The following is a 12,483-nucleotide window of genomic DNA, read 5'->3' as shown; positions in this document are numbered from 1 at the left end:
AATGGATCACGATTTCTCAATAACACTTGATGACTTACATGCCCCTGTCAAGACCTACATTACATTTAGTACTCTATTGTTACTGGTTGGAATATCACATTTAATCAAAAGTATGTTATGTAGAGTGGATTTGCTATTTTTTGTGTGCTTGTGCAGAATGTAGACATCAGTGCTTGTGTACATTCATGTATTTTTATTAAGAAAAACTATTTGTTCAACAGTACTTGGACCGAGATGGTTTCTTCTCTTGTTTAAAATTTCTCCTGCTTTCGAGAAGATTCTCTCACAAGGGACAGATGTGGCTGGAATGGGGAGGCACATCTTGGCCAACTCAAATAGGTGAGGGAACACGGCTGCATGACGGTTCCAATAGTCCAATGGAACCTCTCTCCTTGCTAGATATGGCACTGAGAGATAGCGCTGAACCTAGAGAGTTAAGTTACATAAATCATCAGTTACATCATAAATATTAACTCTTTGACTGCCAGACGTTTTCAGAAAAGGGATGCCGCCAGTGCCAGCCGATTTAAGCATTTTGACTGATCTTTCAAGGTCCACAGAAAATGTTCTGTTTGGACTATGGAAACACACGTACTACCAAATGAAAGATTGGACTTTCATCTTTCATCAGAAAAAAAAAGTTTGTTTCTACCTTATTCCGTTCTTTAGTAATCAACAATAGAAAATGGTTAGTTTGACCCAATTTCGCCTGTTTTGGACCAAAATACAGAGAAATCAAGCTTTTAGTGAAACGATATTATTTCATGCATTCTAGTGAATTTTACACTTCTTTTTGTCCATGAATGATGCCACAAACACCTAAATAGTGCTTTACTTCTATAAAACACTACCACCAAGAATGAAAAAGTGTTTTTTGATAGCAAAATAACAGTTTATTTACATTCAACATTCAACAGTGTAATACAACAAACGTGTGCAACTGTGCAACTGTACATGTGTGGTGTGTGCATGTGTTTCTATTTACAATTCTGTGGATGTTTCAACTACACAAGTTTTTTTTTGGTGTGGTATATAGTGTAACATTGCCCTGGGTGCAAGGGGACGCAGCAGGATTTGCACCACAGATTTGTTTCGCTGCGAATGCCCCTTCGAGTGCAGACCCTACACTTTCTTGCTGGCTTTTTTTTCCGGGGGGTAGCAGGTATGTATTGCAGTGTGTGTTTTGCCATGTTGCCATCAAGTCGACTTTCAGGATCGTTATATGGTGACCTGGTGTTCTGTCTGGCTTCCTCATGTCCTTCTGTTTGTATGTTTGTAGCAATGTCCTCCTCCTGGTCCTGTGGTAAGAGCCACCCTCTCACCACCTGCTGGATAAACTCCAAAAAATGCTGACATTTGCCAGGATGTTTAGCTTTGTACAGGATGAAGGCATTGAACAAACATATTTGAAACAGATAGGCAACAAATTTTTTGTGCCATTTCAATGTCTTCCTCGTGAATGGGTGATAAGAAATGTTTTGATCCATCTTATCCACGCCATTCATTGTGGAATTGTAGTCCAAAACACATAGAGGTTTCGGGAAAGGCACTCTTTTTTTTAGTGCCTTCCGCCACACATCAACTGTCCGCATTTCATCTTTGTGAAAAGTAGTCACCATCCTCAACAAACGCTTGTCCTGCCATGCCACAACCAACACATTTGTGTTGTGTCTCACCAATTTCCCCCCCACCCCAAGGCCAGTGTTTGTAAGAGAAGTGATCTCATTTGGTTCACCCCTATTTTTTCTCAGTGTTCCACAAACATTTGTACGTGCTGCCAGGAGACGTTCACACAACCCAATTGAATTATAAAAATTGTCCATAAAGAGCGTGTACCCATTTCCTGGCAGACGATCTAGCAAATTAAACACGGTATCCGGCAGAGAACAACTAGTACCAACATAAGGTTGCATATTAAAACAATATCCTGTTTGGGAGTCACACAGGATGTATGACTTAATTCCATATTTGATTGGTTTTTGGGGGTTGTAAACTTTAAACGATAGACGGCCCTGAAAATTCATCATTCCCTCATCAATACATACATTCCTACCGGGTTGGAACAGTTCTTTAAATTTATTTACAATATGGTTGAACACAGGGCGGATTTTAAATAATTTGTCATCTGAACTATGTCTCTCATTATTGTTAAAATGTAGGTAACTCCAGATAAGCTGGAAGCGGTTTCGAGGCATCGCGCGACTAAAAAATGGTGTGGTTTCAATTTCATCCTGAGTCCAATACATTTCTATACTGGGCTTTTTTATATACCCAGTAAGAAATTGGAGTGCAAAAAATGTTTTCAATTCAAATACAGACACTGGCTTCCAAGCACGACTCCTGCAGTGTGGCAGACTTTCAGTCTGCTTCTGCATGGATTGACGTGCATATAAATTTGTTTGATCAGCAATGTGCTGGAGAAGTTCATTTGAGAGGAATAGTTGCAGGAAGTCAGCTGGCAGGGTTGAATTTAGCTCTGCTGCGGCACCCATTGGTCCTGGAGTTTCAGTAAACAGGAATGTGTTTGGCTGCCAGCCTGTTTCATGCCAGCCAGAACTTTTGGGATCTGCAAATATACATTTCAATATCATATAATATTTATTTTAGATCAGTGTGAAGCAATATATATATATAAATATATATGTTTACCTTTTTTCTTGGATTCACTGGTTGATGCACATTCTGTAAATTATAGAAGACATTTACCATCAAATATTTTACTCGTGCTGAGTTGGAGAATCATTTTTTTTTTACCTTTATTCTGCTCACGGTGAGACGCGTCACCTTGAGCCCGACGAGCTGCAGCTGAAATAAATATATACAATTACAATCATATCGAAAGACCGTTTTCTTTTGTTGTTGCAGTGTATTGAAAACACGTTTTTTATACCTCTCTTTGTCGTGGAAACTGTAGGTTGTGGCTGTGAGCACGATCCACGATCTATGAATTGTACATTCACGTTACATGAGGTGCTAGCAGCGTGCCGGAAAAGTATCTCATAGCAAGTTTGCGCTTACCTTCACAGTCTTCTGCGGATGAAATGCTGTCCGAATCACTTTCTCGAAGATCCGACTGTACCCACTCCTCCGAAGAATAGCCATCCGACTCGGGGTACTCTTCGTCGTCCGAATCAACGTCCGCGTTTGCAGAAGTACTTGGACGTGCACCACGTTTTCCAGCGTTAGCACCGCTAACCGGCGTCGCTTTAAGACGTGGCCGAAGACGTCGCGTCAAAGCCGCAACTTCGGCGTCAACCTCGTTGTCGCCATCATCATCATCATCGCCACCAACATTCAATTTAGCACTGGTTTCTTTTTGAAAATACCGATCAAGCGTGAGCTGCTTTCCACCGGTCGTCATTTTTGCTTGCTTTTCCTCCATGTTTTTTGCTTTCTCCATTTTCCTCTCCACTCCACTCTAGCTCCGCCTCACCTTTTATACCGACGCCCACGGTGGGCGGCACACCCAAAGTGCAAGGAGAGTCATCGCTGCCATCTAGAGGCCAAAACGAGTCATTAAACTTACTTGATCTGCCTGATACTTTCAGCACAGCTGCCCAAGGCTTTCCTGCACCCGTTTTCAAAATAAAATAAAATAAACATAGGGGACGTCTTTTAACGTCCTCGGCGCCCTTCCCTAGGTTTATGCTAAACGTTTTATAACGTTTATGGCAGTCAAAGAGTTAATGACCAATAATTATAACTTCATCCAAACACTGTTCGCATGGCATGTGTCTGGGGGTGAACTATACCTCAACAGTAGTATCAGCAGTGGCACTCTCCCCTACCAGGTCACCGAAACCATCCTACAGGCTCTCCTCTTTGTGCTCAGTGGCCTGTAGCGCTGGTGCGGTTGATGTTGAGGGCTCACAAGGGATGGCTTGTTCTTGAGAGGCTGCTCGAGCAACAGCACAACACTCTGCTATCAAAACCTTCACAGCTTTGTCAGCATTTTCTGGAGATCCAAATGCCACAACTTTGAATCGAGGATCCAGCATAGTTGACACGGCTCAACCTCTCACGCTGTTCTAGAATATTGCAGTTAAGTTGTCTCACTAAGGGTGTTTTTTACAGGAAAAACCCCTCTTTTCAGAGGACAGTTCCACAGTTAAACACAGCAAGAATCTGAAGACACTCACTGTTTCATTGTCAGCACTGTTTAAGTGTGTTAAGGACGTGTTCAAGCAGGCCAAGGCTGCTGCCACTGCTTCACACTGCTCCAGCTGACGCTCCAACATTGAATAGGTGCTGTTACATATTGTCTCTATTTCCTGGATTAATTTCCTCACTGGGTTTCCCATTCGCTGCTGGATGTTGTTGTATACCTCGGCCCATCAACGGAAACCGGGGGTCCCTTTCTAACCCACGGGGCGGCCGCAAGGCCGATGCTAGAGGTTGACCGCAGCTCACCTGTCGGCCAGGCAGGTGCACCAGGTCCCTTTTAGGCGTTGAAATTAATAAACAGGTAGACCGGAAACAGGCAGGAGTCCCCAAGTCAGGTTGAACACAAGTGTGGACTTTTATTGACAAAGGCACACTGAGACCATTCGTTTGCGCAAAGGAATCAAAATCTGGCAATACTTTTCCCTGATAGGTTAACAACCAGACCGCCTACTTCATGCTCAGTTCTTATTGGTAAAATAAAGTGTCGTCACGTGATACTATTCGCTAAAACCTAACAGTATATGCTTTTGCCCACTAGAGGGTAGTGTTAGCCCTTTTTTTTTTTATCCAAATGGTATCTATTCCCGTACAACTGGCCCCTTGCCATTTCGTGCCCTTTTTTTGGTATCTATGATGACTGTTCTCTCCCCCTTAGCCCAAAATTAGTAACATGTTTTTTTACTGGTATCAAAAGGACAAACTTGTCATGGGTCGGTCCTACAGTCAGAGTATGATGGTTTGCGGGTGTGTTTACATACGTCAGGTCAACAACAGAGTCATTGTCTAAAGCTCCCTGTGCTGCAACAACCAATCCTGCAGCCTGGTGTAGTAGCACTACCCTATGTTCCATACTTTGCACTAAACTAAGGGTCATATATGCTAAGGCCAACAGGGTTCGTAGCAAGGTCAGCACGGTCAGGCTGATATTCTTGCAGTTCAAGTCAAGGGAAAGGAACACTGTCACTTTGACTTGTTTACTCCTGGGCTGTCTGGGCAAGGGGAGGGCTGACTCCTCCATCACCGGCTGATCCGGGCCCAAAGTTCCCTTCAGCTGGTGCATCTCCACCCACTCCTTCGGTGGAGGGTGGGAGAGCTTTACTTTCTCTCTACTCGGGGAGGCCTGGGGGATTTTCATCTCCGGTGTCATCTGAGCTAGGCCGCTCATTGTCAGATAATGTCACTTTGCTTGCGCGGCGAGGGCTCAGAAGCGGAGGTAGAGAACCGCTAGGTGTGGAGTCGCCCCACTGTGCTAACCTTTTGGACCGCCACGGAGCACTCTGGGTAGAAGTATCCCTAGCTGCTGTGAATGTTCAAGGTCTGGCTTCTCCCTGCAGGTTGGCGTGGTCACCCCTGGCCAGACCTGATTGTGTTTCTGCAGGTTCTGCCGGACTTGCCGCAGGACAACAGTGGTTGAGGTGAAACCAAACTGATTTACCTTGGACTTTAACAGAAGTTGGAGTTCACAAGAGGACCTTGAAAGGACCTTCACGGCGAGCCTCGTTCCACCTGCGCTTGAACGTCCTCCCATACATCCAATCTCTGGGTACCACACGCTGTAAGTCAGGCTGGATTTCAGCGCCTTGGTCCTCTGCGGTCTCAATCACCTGTCGAGAGATAGCCTTGTATATTTGGGTTAAGTGGTGCAGGTAGGAAGCCAATTCCCTCTCACACTGTTCTAATGGGTGTCCCTCATACGGGCCCCTTAGATAGGGTACTGGCATACGTCTACCGGTCAACATTTCACGCAGGGTTAGATAAATCATGTGATTAGCTTGTGACCTCATAGATATCAGTGCCAGCTGTAATGCATCCATCCAATTTAACTCCCTTGCTATCTGATCTTATTTTAGCCAATTTAGCTTTCAATGTGCCGTTAGCACATTCCACCACACCTTGAGACTGGGGGTGGTTGACACATCCAAACTTTTGTTTTATTTCAAGCATTTTCATACTATTTTTTACAATGTTAGCTACAAATACTAGACCATTATTTATACTGATCAGATCAGGGATGCCAAATCTCGGGAACACCTCCCTACAAAAAAATTTAGCAGCCGAACTGGCATCATGGCCCTTAGTGGGGACAGCCTCAATCCACCTGCTAAACCTGTCTATGACCACCAGAACATATCTGTACCTCCTCACACACTCAATCATGTTGATATGGTCCATCACGAGATGCCTAAAAGGCCCTTCCGGTGTTGGTATGTGGCCCAGAGGTGCTGAAAATGATTTCCTCACATTGTATTGAGCACACACAATGCATTCATGTAGAGTTCGATCCACCATGGCTGCCAGGAAGGCTTTTAATTTTTAATTTAATCTTTTTGAGGGCCATCCGTCAAACACTTGGAAGCTCCCCTCTTCTTCCAGGCACTTTTTTCATACAATGAGAGGCGGCCTTTTGGGTCTCTATCAGAGAGGCCAATGTGGTGAGAGGTTCACAATCCTCTGCAACCAGTAGGGGAGCTACAGTTCCTGCTGAAGCAACTTCTCTGGCCACCTCATCTGCAAAATTGTTACATTTAGCAATTAAGGAGTCATTCTTCTGATGACCAGCATATTTAATAATAGCCAAAGCGGATGGAAGCCAAAGCTTCTGCATGAACCACAGGGGTGCCGTCCGCTCTTTTAAAGCCCCTTTGTTGCCAAACTTTGCCATTAACATGACATACACCATAGGCGTATGCAGAGTCAGTGTAGACATTGAGGCGCTTGTTCTGTGCCAATTGTCATGTGATGGTTAGTGCAATCAATTCAGCGAGCTGAGCTGAACAGGACTGCGGAATCTTTTTTGCCTGCACTTCAGAAAATTAACCATCCAGGTGCAATTGAACGACTGCATATCCTGCGTGGTTACTTGTCGCGTCTTTAAAAAATGATCCATCAACAAAATATTTGAGGTCCGCTTCAATAGGTTGATTATGAAGGTCTTTAAGTGTTTAAAAAAAAAAAAAACTCCTCTGTTGAGTGGACACACTCATGTGTTGCATCTGACTCCGGAACGATTATGCAAGTAGCCGAGTTAACTGTGTTACAACGTTGTATAGTTAACTCAGGTGCTGACAAAATTACCTCATATCTGGTGCGCCGGGCTTGAGTCAGCACAAAACGCGGACTTGTAAGCAGAGCATGCAATTGATGCGAGGTAAATAGGGTCACAGGGTGGCCCATTGTTATTGTTGCTGCTTTCTGAAACACAAAAATTGCTACTGCGAAGCCTTGGTAACAGGGTGGTAGCCTTGATTCCACATTGTCTAATTTAGAGCTGTAAAAAGGAATCTTTAATCTCTAAATGCATATTTGTATACTATATCATGTGTAGCAATTCAAAATTTTCAGCCCTCTGGCCACATTACAAATAATGATTATTACATGACATGTTGCAGTACACTCTCTCAACCTAATGATTTGTCATCTGACACTTAAAAAAAACTACTTGATCCTTTCAGATAAAACCACACGAGTCTCATTGGAAGATGTGATGTCAAAGACACAGTTTGGCGTCTAATGAAACAATCTCAGCCTGGCAAAGGAGACAAATTGGAAAGGAGTGAATGGAGATCTATGGTGCCCCTCCCTGTCCTAAATGGTAAATGTTCAGATTTTTCAATCTATTCAAATTTCTGTTGAGTTGTATAATTTTGCCACATTGTATTTGTCATTACTAACAAAATGTTTCAGCTGTTGTCATAAAGAGCTGAGCTAGCTCAGTCGGTAGAGCATTAGACTCTAAATCTCAGCGTTGTGGGTTCAAGCCCCACACTGGCTGGTAGTTTGTTTTGTGGGATATTTTGTCTAGTCTTTGTCATAGTTCTCAATTTAATAAATCTTTTGTATAAAAGCTTTTCTTTCTACATGCATTCTCTATCCCCTTCGTCATTCATGCCTTATTTAGACCTTTATATTTTCTTTCATTTTTAATATGTACCTCAATGGTTAAACATTCCATAATGTTGTCAATGGTGGTAGTCAAATGTTCAATTTTACTGCTTCTTAGAGCTTTGTCTACATATTTAAAAACAGTACAAATCCAGTAGAAGCCTGGATAGCTCAGTCAGTAGAGGATTAGACTTTTAGTCTTATGGTCGTGGGTTAGAGCCCCACATTGGGCTGTAGTTTGTTTTGTTCACACATTTCTTCCGGCTTGCGCCACCTCTCTGTCTCTCGCTATGCAGTTTTTTTGTCCGACTCTTCTTACTTCTACAGACACGTTCAATGTGGCCCCTCTTACCACAATTTCTACAGTCCAAGTCTTTACACCAACCCTCTGGTGCCTGATGCCCTGTTTTTCCACAACGATAGCATTGTTGTCCTGATACAGTTTTCTTTGTGGACTAAGTAGATACCTTATGCACTTGGGTGGATGTGCTCAATAACTGTGCTTCTTTTGCAGCCATCTCCATTGATGTGATAATCTCAATTGCTTTCTCTAGTCGCAAATTAGCTTCTGTCAACAGTCGTTTTTGAATAGCTTCACTGCGCAGACCACACACCAGCCGGTCACGTATAATGTCATTTAGTGAGAGTCCAAATTCACAACGTTCAGATAACGGTTTCAATGCAGCAATGAATTGACCAGTGGCTTTGGTGCATAATGATTCTTCAATATAGTCACAATTTTCTCATATGACTTGTTTCCTGGCTTGTCGGGTTGAACAAGACTACGCAGTAAGTTTAATGCCTTCCCTCCCATAATACTTAGAAACGTCGGCACAACGACCTCCACTTCAATCTTGTTAGCCAGGATAAAGTACTCAAACCTTTCGGAGTATGAAGACCATTGCTTCTCATTTTTGTCAAACGGTCCCATATGCCCGATCAGCACGGCCATCTCTGATGATATTCCTTCAGCAATTAGTCCAGCGGCCACTTTGTCTTCCCACCGCTGAGATTTCTCCACCCCGCCGATGTGGCGACGTCCTCCCCCAAAGCACGGAGCCGACAGCTAGCTAGCACCGCTAACTGGTTAGCCAGACGCGCCGTCACATGCTCGCTCCCCAAAAAAAAATAACACGGCAAAGGAGGACTAGCAGCCAGAAACAACAAACGTGAGGCCGTACCTCATTGGCAGTTTAAGTCCTCGTCGAGGAGTATGATATTCAAGAAGAAAGACGCAGAACACGGGGAGGTCTTTTCATGGGTCCTATATTGCTCATTTACCTTCAAGAGTAATCACGTCATTACACACAGATAACCCAGGGGGCGCTGTGCACTGCATGGGATGTCAGCAAAATTACAGAACAATACTACTCAAGAGTATTTTGTTAATATGAAAGCAGAGGTCGAACTGCAACAAAGTCAGACTTCTAATAAGATGATATCATCAAAAAAAATTAACAGCGATCTGGAGTCATGTTTCAGCATTTCAGAAAAACTGATGAAAAAAGACACTGCACTCTCAAAGGGAATTGTTGAATCAATTTAAGATTGCAAATTGAATTGTTGACCAACTTTTTAAAAAATTGCTTCAACTGGTAACATACAATTGAATTACGTTAGTCCAAAGTGAATATTGAGTTTTATTAGTTATGTGTTCATGAAACTTAATATATTCACCTGAATTAGGTTATCCAAAGTGAATCCAATCCAAAGTATTAAGTTTAATGATCTCATAATTAATTAAACTTAATATATTCATTTTGGACTAAGTTAATTCAATCGTGTTGCCAATTGAAGCATTTATTTATTTGTTGGTCAACAATTCAATTTCTAATCAGTAATTGTAATGTGCAATGTAATGTAATTGGTTCAACAATTCTCTTTTTAGAGTGTGGATGGGACACAAGATCTCCATTACAACACAACCTTTCTTGCAGTGCATGGGCCAGGTTTAGGCCAGCAGCAGAGTTTTCATTTGATATCGGTATGTCATGTATGGGCTAGAGGTGGGCCTATTTATTATACGAAAAGTAAGACACCAGAAGTGAGCCACAGACTTTTCCTGTTGTTAAAAACACACTGGGCCATGTCAGGCCCATTCATGTTTAACCGGAAAGTCATGCCGTGTGTGGGCCGTATATTGAGCCAGAGGAAACGCAAGCATGTGGCCCAACTATGAGCCGGATGAATTTTGCTACCTGGTAGCGCTGATGCTAATCGACAAGTTAGCCAAATGAGTAAAAAAACAGACCTATTTGGAAAGTTTCTTTGCAACGGAAAAAAGGCTCAGTGATGAGACAACACAGGAGCCTATGCCCAAGAAGAAAAAGAAAGGTGCATCGGCTTACAGCTACAGGTGATTCCCACGCATGATGGCCCGCTCTGCAGGGAGCGGTCCTTAATTTAGTGTTAGGGTGAGTGAGTTACTCATGGACTTTATATTTTTCCTGTGGTGCCTTATGTTGGCAGCACATATTTCGCACATATTGTGCCCTCCTTAAATCTATCTATCTCTAAAATGCACCAACTTGGTGCATTTAAGGAGGGCGTTGCTAATATAGTTACATAAAAATATGGCTTCACATTTATTGTTATATCTACAAAATGCCTCAGTTTTTGTGTTGCTCATATCATTCATAAGCATTACCATAGTGACCTCACCATATTCAAGCGTTGTTGTTACCCTTGTTATGGTGTTTGTGCTGCTAGTACAGGTAGCCAACATAAAAATACATAGTTTTTATTAATCAGCCGCCGAACAGCCAAACATTCCCCAAGCCACTGGGTTGCCGGTCCGCAAAAATTGTGGACTTGTATGAACCGGTCCGTGGTAGAAAAAAGGTTGGGGACCACTGGTCTACATGACCTATCATGTAGACCAGTGGTTCCCAACCTTTTTTCTGTCACTAATTTGAGAAGGACTGCTTTAGCGCCATTTCTTGTTCATCTCCATATCTTCCCTGGGATACATTCTTCACATTCAATAGTTTTATTTTAAAAGTCTCACACATTAGCCATCCAATGTGTATTATTTCTGAGTTGTTGTCACTAGTTACTTTTTTTGATAGGAAAAATAGTCATTAACTCTTTGACCGGCAAAAACGTTTAATAACGTTTAGTAAAATCCAAATGAGTGCCGCCAAAGACGTTAAAAAACGTTCACTATGTTTTTTTGTTTGTTTTTTGGAAACGGGTGGAGGAAAGCCTTGGCTTGTGCTGAAAGTATCAAGCAGATCGAGTTAGTATAATGACTATTTTTGGGCACTAGATGGCAGCGATGACTCTCTTTGGACAAGATCGGGTAGGAGTCAGTAGAAGACGTGAGGCGGAGCTAGAGTGTTGAGGGGAGAATGGCTGAGGAAGCGAAAAATGGCGACCGGTTGCAAGCAGCTCACGCTTGAGCATTTTTTTAAAAGACGAAAAGCATCGACCAATGCTAAAGAGCACATTGATGATGATGATGGTGACTCCGAGGTTGACGCCGAAGTTGGAAGCATTGACGCCGAAGTTGGAAGCGTTGACGCGGCGGCTTCGATCACGTCGTAAAGCCTCACCGACTAGCGATGCTAATGGCGGAAAACGTGGTGCAGAACCGAGCACTTCGTACAGGCGGACGTTCAATCGGACGATGAAGAGTACCCCGAGTCCAATGCATATTCATTGGAGGAGTGGGTACAGTCTGATCACGGAGAAGACACTGGTTCTGGACTACGATGCCACCATGAATGGAGTGGATAAGATGGATCAGAACATCTCTTACCACCCGGTATAGGAACTGAAGGACATGAGGAAGCCAGACGTAACACCAGGTCACCTTATAATGATCCTGAGAGTAGACTTGATGACAACATGGCCAAACACACACTGCAGTATATACCTGCTACTCCCCGGAAAAAAAGGCCGGCAAGAAAGTGCACGCGAAGGGGCAATTGCAGTGAAACTAATCTGTGGTGCAAATCCTGCTGCGTCCCATTGCACGCAGGGGAGTTTTACACAATATACCTCACAAAAAGAAAAACTGTGTAGTTGAAACATCCACACAATTGTAAATAGTACCACAGTTGCACACATTTGTAAATAGTTTGCCAAATTGTTTTGTCAAATTGTTGCACTGTTGAATGTAAATAAACATATTTTGCTATCAAAAAACACTTTTTCATTGTTGGTGGTGTAGTGTTTTACAGAAGTAAAACACTGTTTAGGTGTTTGTGGCATCATTCATGGGGAAAAAAAAAGGTGTCAAATTCACTAGAGTGCATGAAATAATATCATTTCACAAAAAGCTTGATTTCTCCGTATTTTGGTCCAAAACAGAGCATTTGGGTGAAACTAACCTATTTTCTATTATTGATTACTGAAAAACGGAATAAGGTAGAAACAAACTTTTTTTTCTGATGAAAGATGAGAGTTCAATCTTTCATTTGGTAGTATCTGTGT

At 42.7% G+C, this 12,483-nt stretch overlaps 1 protein-coding gene across 1 annotated transcript; it reads right to left on the bottom strand.

Annotated features, from left to right (window-relative positions):
• Positions 1–878: 878 nt before the first annotated feature.
• On the bottom strand, positions 879–4,158 carry LOC147163218 (uncharacterized). Its single transcript, XM_086095021.1, has 5 exons — positions 3,019–4,158; positions 2,891–2,941; positions 2,755–2,805; positions 2,650–2,682; positions 879–2,566 (listed from the first exon to the last, which is right to left on the bottom strand). The coding sequence occupies exons 1-5, from the start codon at positions 3,100–3,102 to the stop codon at positions 2,471–2,473; spliced, it is 315 nt and encodes a 104-aa protein (XP_085951147.1). The 5' UTR covers positions 3,103–4,158; the 3' UTR covers positions 879–2,470.
• Between the last annotated feature and the right edge of the window lie 8,325 nt (positions 4,159–12,483).

Source organism: Leptonotus elevatus, chromosome 14, assembly GCF_054856555.1.
Source record: "Leptonotus elevatus isolate MCC_2025b chromosome 14, RoL_Lele_1.0, whole genome shotgun sequence".
NCBI classification, from domain to species: Eukaryota; Metazoa; Chordata; class Actinopteri; order Syngnathiformes; family Syngnathidae; genus Leptonotus; species Leptonotus elevatus.
Note: the sequence above shows the minus strand (reverse complement) of the source record. Positions and strands in the feature narration are given on the sequence as shown.